The sequence below is a fragment of the Dermacentor variabilis genome, chromosome 11 (genome assembly GCF_050947875.1).
Source record: "Dermacentor variabilis isolate Ectoservices chromosome 11, ASM5094787v1, whole genome shotgun sequence".
NCBI lineage: Eukaryota > Metazoa > Arthropoda > Arachnida > Ixodida > Ixodidae > Dermacentor > Dermacentor variabilis.
Window position 1 is genome coordinate 107,087,978 of NC_134578.1, and position 8,316 is coordinate 107,096,293.

An 8,316-nucleotide genomic window follows, 5' to 3' on the forward strand; every position below is an offset into this window, starting at 1 on the left:
GCACTGTGCTGTGTTTTAGTGGCTTGTTTCACGTAGATGCGACTGACAGCATGAAGGACAATTCGCTCGCTGTTGATGTCGCGTTGCCTCACTGCAGCGTTTTGGAAGCGAGTTTCCACTGTCATCGACATAGCTTTATTAATGTCTATTGTGTGTACGTGACACCATGCTTCTTAATATAGTTAGTATGCCTATGTTTACACGTTTATGCTACCAATAGAACTGCCAGCACTGCTTGGTATAGATGTCCACTAATTTGCTATCGCACTCGACGCTTCGCGTTTCGCGCGAAACTGAAACTCTTTGTTTTCTCCAGGCAAGCAATTATGGTGTCGTACTGCGCGTATGGGTTTAGACGCCATCTAATAAAGCAGGGAAAAGGAATGAAAGATTATTGTATCAGCACTTTTTCGAGCTGTGTGAGGCCCATACTGTACGCCTGATTTCCCAAACCCAGTTCATGAAATCCCCTCTGCACCTGGCGTCCTTTCAAGTTTACGAGACACTTTCTGGTCAATTACTACCAGAGTTTTCGTGCTATTTCGACGTATCTTAGTGTAGCAGCTAACTGAACATTGTAGGTTGTCCACTGAACGCCCGACCACTAACTGAGCAGCAGCCCTGCAGAGCTCGCAAACTGTGTTACCAGCGTACAGCTTTGGAAGGTGGGAGCTTCTGCACTCCAATGTTGTAAGCACTAGGAGTGGCCCAGCAGTCACACAACGCATCTTAGCTGCGGCTACGTTCTCATGCAGGTAGGTCTAAACAGTTTGTTACTCTATGTTGCTCGTCATATGCAGTCATTGGTGACACAATGTCTGGCCTTTCCATGGTCTTCAATTACATTTTTAGCTGGTGGTATATAAGAGAATTGATTTGCTTTTCATGTAGAAATTGCTACCCCTGCCTACATGGTAAGTTGAAGAAACAGGTCAGCGGTGAAATACTGGAGCCCTATACAGCTCTAGGTTAGATGGGTTTGCTCACTTGGGTTTCCTCTTCCACAAGTGGTGTTCCGTAAAGGGTCCCTCACCAAGTTCAGGCATTCGCAAATTATGCACGTTCTGCGGAGGACCCTACCGCAGGGAGCAGCGGGATCATCAAGCTGCCGCATGACAGCTTTATTCGCCGAAACAAGGAAACAAAGTTAATTGACTGTGTTAACTTTCGATGTGGGGATTTGTGGTTTCATTTGATTCACGCATCGATTTCGATCATGTATACGAAGTTCTTTTTTCTCGCTGTATAATTACGACAATAGCCTTTACCAATGCTCTTGCTTCGCCCTTATGCAGTACCCTTTAGGGGTCCTTAAAGGGACAGACAATCACTCTGAACATGAATCGAGATAACCCCGTTCATGGAAAGATTGCCTATTGTAGCGGCTAAAACGAGCCACGTTTTTATGATTAAACATTGATTTATACTTTTAATTCCTCACTGAGGTCGCGAAATATTACCGTTCGCTCCCCACTCAGCAAGAACATGAAGTTGCGTAAGGGGTCTATCACCTAGTTCTCGGTCCATTTATTAGTATTGAAATGCAGTACAGTTCTTTCTGTTATAAGATTATCTTACCTTCCAATGTGCAGATAGGCCTTCGCTAATAGTGAGTGGGAAAGTGGCCCTGCTTTCGGCTTCGTTTCTGTTGACTTGGTTTGGCTCGTCTGTTGTCAAAATGACGACGGGGCCCAGCCATCCGTGACTTGGCGCAAGAGGTGGTACAAATAAAGGGAAGGCCTGTGCACGAGCGGCTTCCCCTCCCACCCGCCTGGTCGCGAAATACGCAGTTGCTGCCGGAGCCTAGCGCAACGCCCCTCCCTCATTCCCTCCCATCAACAACGGCATTTCGCATGACGGAAGACTGCCGGTTTGCTCTCCGCTTTCCTCCCTCGCGTGCGCTAGATGGAGACATGATCGTCAGCTCCCCTTGCGTGTTTTCATTCGCACATACAGCATACGGCACACGGAAACGGTGTTATCGCCCTTACACTTTACACCAAACAACACGGCGCCGCCGACGACAAAAATGCGCCTTGAGTTTCAATATAAGTGCTATCGCAATAAAATGTCAACGTATTATTTATTAAGGCACTAACAAAATAATCAGCAGCATTAAATGTAAGCGGTAGGAAACCATGACCACACTACCGAAAGACAAAGCTCCCTAAAGCGACCTTAGAACTAACAAATAAGCTGAAGTGCCTGAATGCCGGGTACAAGAAAAAACTTTCAGTAAGTTTATTCAACTAAAGACTGATCACAATAGAAGAAAAAAACAGAGCATTCGAAAATTAGTTATTGCGATGAATTAGCTAAACAAAGTAAACAAAGGCTGAAATATGAAATCAGAAAGAACGCGACGTGACAGTGCTATGAAAAACAGGCATTAATTATTATATACGCATTTTGTGCAGTCTGCAACTTCAATGGCAAAAATTGCTAAATGCGTGGCATTGCCCTTATTTCTTTAACAGAGCCATGCCTTCGCTTGGGCTCTTTCCAAATTTATTTCGGTGTAATACCATTCTGAAAAAACGTGTACAACTTGCAAACTTGTTCATGCATTGACCTACTTTTTGTAAAAAAAAAGTTCCTTGCTTCCTGGAGCGTAGCTATCTGCATTTGGAGTGGGACAATCCGCAATTTTGTGTAGCCACAGTGAGCTTGCAGCACGAAATTGAATTTAATGTAGTACTTTCGGGATAAGATATGCATTTTATAGAAGGGCAGGCTTCACGTGGCAAGAAAGACCTCAATAATACAGTTTACCATGAAGAGATATATGTCATGATGTCCTTTCGTGAGTGGTCCATTGGTACCTTTATCTGTATATCGAACACAGGAGCAGAAGGAGAAAATTTATGTGGCTGTAAAACAATGAAAATTGCACAAACGCAGGCGCAAACAAACACAAAAACAGGGTGCTTTTTTTCAGCTGCACCAATTTTTTTAATTTGTCTATGGCAGATTGTGCAATTATAACCCTTCATCTAAATTACTCGATCAGGCGGCCATTGCTTCTACGGCAAATCAAAGTGTTCAGTTGAATATTTAACGTAATTAAGCTAGTTAACATAATTATTTACATTACGTCACATTTCTCAGCCTACAAATTGTAGCCGCTGAGTTCCCGTGACATATGTACTTGGAACTAATTTTCTAGACAGCGCCAGTTCCGAGATATTACTTTTAAATTGTCCGTCGAAACGCACTGGTATTTCAGTTACTACTGTTCTTGAACGCATAAACAATCGGTTTCTTGTAAACGTAACTGGAACGCTAATGCAAGCTTCCTCGGACACATTACACATTAGTTGTAAATTAGTAGAAGTAACGGTTTCCTCATCGAGTAATTTAGATCAAAAGTTAGAATTGTGCTATGTGCCATAGGAGTATTTAGAGAATTCCATGCAGCTAAAACAACACCGTGTGTACATATGAGTCGATCGCACCTGCTCTTTCTTGCGACTAATATATGCGTGACATGCGTCAGCAAGTGTTATTCTCATGCTGACATTTATTCTTCGTCCGGTCTCTAAAAAGGCGATCGACGTAGGAATGCACAAGGATGTGACATTATCCTAAAATCGTTTTATTAGAAAGGAAAATTCTAAAGTGAACTTTCTAGTACCAAAAGTCCAAGTATTGCAAACTGTGAACTCAGGGAGGTAATCTTCTGAAATAAGAGGTCAGCGGAAAATTGTTTTTTCTATAGCTTTTTTTCAGACTTGAACGAAACATTAGAACACAAACACACCGTCCTCAGCAGCCACATGTGTAATCAAATGATGTTTTCCAGTGCGCTTCTTATTCATTGTGAACGGCCGCAACTGGTCCACAGGAACTCCTCCAATTCGATAAATCTACTGGGGGCAAGCAAAAAGCCTTCGGGCTTGAGCAATAAATATAGCAAGTAAAGATATCATATACAGCTACGAGCTCCATTCTGGGCTGAGGTCTAGCAAAACCCCTACAACCCAGTTAGCCTTCTTGTCATTTTGTTGACTTCCTCCCGAAATGGGAAATATAAGAATAGTTGCAATCACTACAATCGAAACATAAAATTTAGCTATATCTTATTGTTGCTTTTTCACTTAAGGCTAGCGTCTGGATGTTTCTTAAAGCATGACAGTGATTATTGTACCAGATCACAGTAGCTATACGAACGAGATCAGGTATTATGACAGCGTCTAGGGTAACTTCACCTTTCCGTAATTTTTGTGCTGCGCAGGGTAAGGTGGCAAAAAAGAGTAGGAAATTAAAAGTAACACGTTGCAAAGAAGCTCCCAGATGTCTCTCAGTGATCAAATTTGCAACGGTTCCTCCAAGTCCTTGTGGGTATATGAACGGTGAGGTTGACGTCAAGTTCATGTCCGGAAGGTCACTGGCCAGCAACTAGATTATCACACTGTTTTAGCGCTCGATCAACGCGAAAAAAGAACTGTCCCGTATATTCCCTAGTGCGCTATTTGCGACTGATTAATCTTTAGCGTAATAACATTGGGTTAATGAGCTCGATTGACTTCAGAATGGGGTACACTGTAAAATGCCTTTACTTCACGTCCCGTATAAATATATCAGGAAATATATATTTCCTTCTCAACATTTGAATCACCGTGAAATTGCGCAGCGATGCATGCTTCGCTATTAATACGTTACAGGGTTTTATACCTCCAGCAAAAATTGTGTTAAGAATGAAAAATAAATATTTTGAATTATATTTGTATCAAATGGAAATGAATATTGAACATTGCGTAAAAACACCAAGGTCCCGCTATTTCTTACGCCACATAATGTTCTACAGTTTATATATGTAACCATACAGGGAAAATTGTCAATTAGTGGTATCATGCTATGCTCTGGCTTATTTCTACCCACGTGGGCTGTTTCATATTGTGACAAGTATACGATCATATAACCGATAACTTAACTATTGATTTATGTAAAGTACCCAGAAATAAGCTGATTGTGTTATAGCGAGTGATGACAGCCGAATCGAGTAAATAAACAAGTATAAGAGAACGTAACCAAAAAACAGCAAAAAAGTTACGAAATATGAGAACAACTGGACGTAATATGATGGAACGCACACAATTAACAGACGAAGTCAATTATAACCTTCAACATGCGTCCAATTCAAGGGGCACGAGCACTTTTTCTATCTCGCCTCCATCGAAATGCGGCTGCCGCAACCGTGATGTTATCCCGCCGCCACATCGTGCTAAGGAGCGCAACGCGAGAACCGCTAAGACAGTGCCACAGGTAGAAGCGCATGAAAAAGGCGATGCGCAGCATGGCGCCGTCTATCGTGCAGACGCAAAACCCGCGCCGTGGAACACACGGACCGCTCGCGTTGAGCGCGCAGCGCCAATAGGTGTCACGGAAGGGTATAGAGCATAGCATGAGCCATTTTTAACGTCGCTAACTGTAAATGACAAATAAAACATCAGTGTATTATAAGTTAGAGCTTGAATGATACTGTGAACAAACAGGATTAAGAGCTCGAAAGCAATGTTTCTTGTAACCTGTTTGGTCAGTAACGACCGTATGTAATACGGTCCTGTACAAAGGATTGGGGGCCAGGGACCGCATCTCACATTCTCGCCCGAAACCCACAAACTAGTGACGAACGTCCATGATCATCACACTTGGCTACTCCGTATAATTCCCGCCTACGCAAATCGATACCAGGTAGACTAGTGTTTTCCTGCTGGTTGAGTAGTAGGAACGCGACCAGATCCGCGTTGAATACCATCGAGAGACGGTAATGACATAATTTCTACGCCGGCCGTTCTACACGAGCCTGCGATATGGTGATTGTTGAGATATACATCAATAGTGGACGAGCGTAACTGAGATAAACACTCACTGTGCCGCCATCACTGACTGAATGTTACGCTATGGTACGAACCTAATGCTCGTTCATTCTTTGTGTCTTAAAATGACGACAATATTGATACTTCGGCGAAAAAATGTCAAAACTTCATTAACTTGGTTGAACGTGAGTTATGTAGAAGGTCGAACAGTTTCAATGTAGCGTAAGCTGTTACGAGGACAGTTATGGGTAAATTTGGCCAGTCGTAGAAGTAGTGCAGTGCAAAGCACAACACCAAAGCACATGTGCGATCGTGGCATCATATAGAAAAGCGATTGGTACTTGGTCCTTAGGACACTCAGCTGCTTTCCTCGGCGGCTGACGTTGGATCCAACATCGGTCATATATTTTTTTAAATTTTTCTTGAGCCAAGGCAAGACAGAAAGCTACCTACTTACCACAAAGTGCCAAGAATTACGCAAGAAAGCTGCACAATAAAATCAACATATTACCACCTAAACACGTAGTCGGGTATATCTGATAATTGCCTCGGGTCGGCCTCGCTCTTTGGAAAACTAATGTATGCAACCAAGGTTCCATTGAGCCGTTGCGGTGAATATATGATTAGATCAAAACAGTTATACTGACGGAAGCAGTTAATATACTGGCGTTTAGTACACCTGCACCCCTGCGTAATCTTCACACTGTACATAATAGCAGCAGCGAGGAAGAGAAACAGTAAATAGAAGGTTATAGCGGTAAATAGCGGCCAGAGAAGCTCCCTCAGGCACGTCGACAATAAAATTTACAATAGTACCTCCAGGTCCTTGTACACAGATGAACGGATGATGCCTAGTACTTTTTCCGAAGGTCACTAGCGAGCATAGAGCTTTAGTTTATTTGCACTCAGTGGGCTCGAAAGAAAAGAAACACGTACATACACGTTCTAGCATTCCGCATTCCTTGACGCTGACGGCAGATATACAGAAGAAGCGTAATCACGCCGACCGAATACGCTCACTTGACCTTCTACTGACGTCAACCATAAATTCCATTTACTTGGCGTCATGGCTAACGTCGCCTTGCATAACGCCTTCCTTGTTTATGCAGTTATTTCATACCGAAGTTGAAGTTCTTGAGCGCAGTGACACATCTTTTGACAGATGTTGATATTGTCCGGTGATGTGGAGCAAAACCCTGGTCCTGATAAAGTTGACAAGGGCAATGCTGAAATACTGGCTGCCATAAATGCCCTCGCGAGTACGATGGAGGCACGACACGCTGAAGTGATCTTTTCACTTGACGAGGTAGAAACTAGTCAAAAACTCTTGGAAGAACGAGTGTCTGCTATCACCACGAGATTAACGGCTGTTGAAGGGAAAGTAAGCGCTCTCGAAGGCACTCACAATGTGGATGCGACCGAAGTTCACCGCGTTGCTGCTAATATAGTGCGAAGTGAAAACGCTGCACTGCAAGCACGCCTTGACGACTTTGAGGACCGTTCCCGCCGTGAAAACTTAATTATGTATGGTTTGAAAGACAACCCCTCAGAAAGCTGGATCCACACTGAAGAAGCCGTACGAGCCGTTCCTGCAGATCATCTATCTTTAGAACTTCCTGCAGATGCAATTTCACGAGCGCGTAGACTCGGCTCCTTTGTTAATGGCAGAAATCGTCCTATAGTTGTGAAGTTTGCTTCGTTTAAAACAAGAGAGAATGTTTTAGCACGCAGGTCTAAACTGAGAAATACGGGAGTCGCTCTACAAGAGGACTTCCGTAAAACAACGAGACAGATACGTAAAAAGCTAATAGATTTCGCCAAAGCTACCACACAGCCCTACAACCTAAGATATAATCGATTATATATTAATAAAAAATGCTACGTCTACTGCAAAGAAACTGATAACGTCTGTGAAATAGATTCGCCTAGCGCATTTGCATCTGGTATCCACGTATCTTCTTCAGATCCGCAACACGTTGCTGGTTTTCCTCCGGCACATTCCTCCGATAATGCTTCAACTTCCAACGTGTCACATCCTCGTAGTGCTCCGACTTAGGAATCACCGGTCGTTCCGACGAAGCACATCGGCGACTATTCATTCCTTCTTGCGAACATCAGAAGTATATTAAAGAAGCGTGATACCTTGTCATGCTTAATGGACACGTGCGTAGCCGATGTCGTTGTTTTAACCGAGACTTGGTTGTCAAGTAAAGTCGTGAATTGTGAACTCTTTTCTTGTGAAAAGAAATATACAGCGTACAGACACGACCGAAGGGACCGATCAGGGGGCGGTGTTTTAATTGCCGTTTCTGAAGACATAAATTCTTACGTTGTCCCGATCCAATCAGAGCTTGAATTTCTATGTACATGCGTTACCTTAAACCATCACGATGTCATTGTGCATGTTATCGGCCTCCGCTTTCTGCCACCACGTTCTGTGATGAACTCCATTATAGTCTGAAAAAAGTTGTGTCTCGATACCCGAAAGCGCCAATAT

General features: G+C 43.2%; 1 protein-coding gene across 1 annotated transcript in view; it reads right to left on the minus strand.

Moving 5' to 3' along the window:
* Window positions 1–2,824, minus strand: part of LOC142564987 (uncharacterized) — a 107,786-nt gene extending 104,962 nt beyond the window's left edge. Inside the window, exon 1 of the mRNA XM_075676223.1 lies at window positions 2,773–2,824. Coding sequence (XP_075532338.1) covers window positions 2,773–2,816 — 44 coding nt within the window. The 5' untranslated portion in view covers window positions 2,817–2,824. The remainder of the gene's footprint in view (window positions 1–2,772) is intronic.
* Window positions 2,825–8,316: the final 5,492 nt, after the last annotated feature.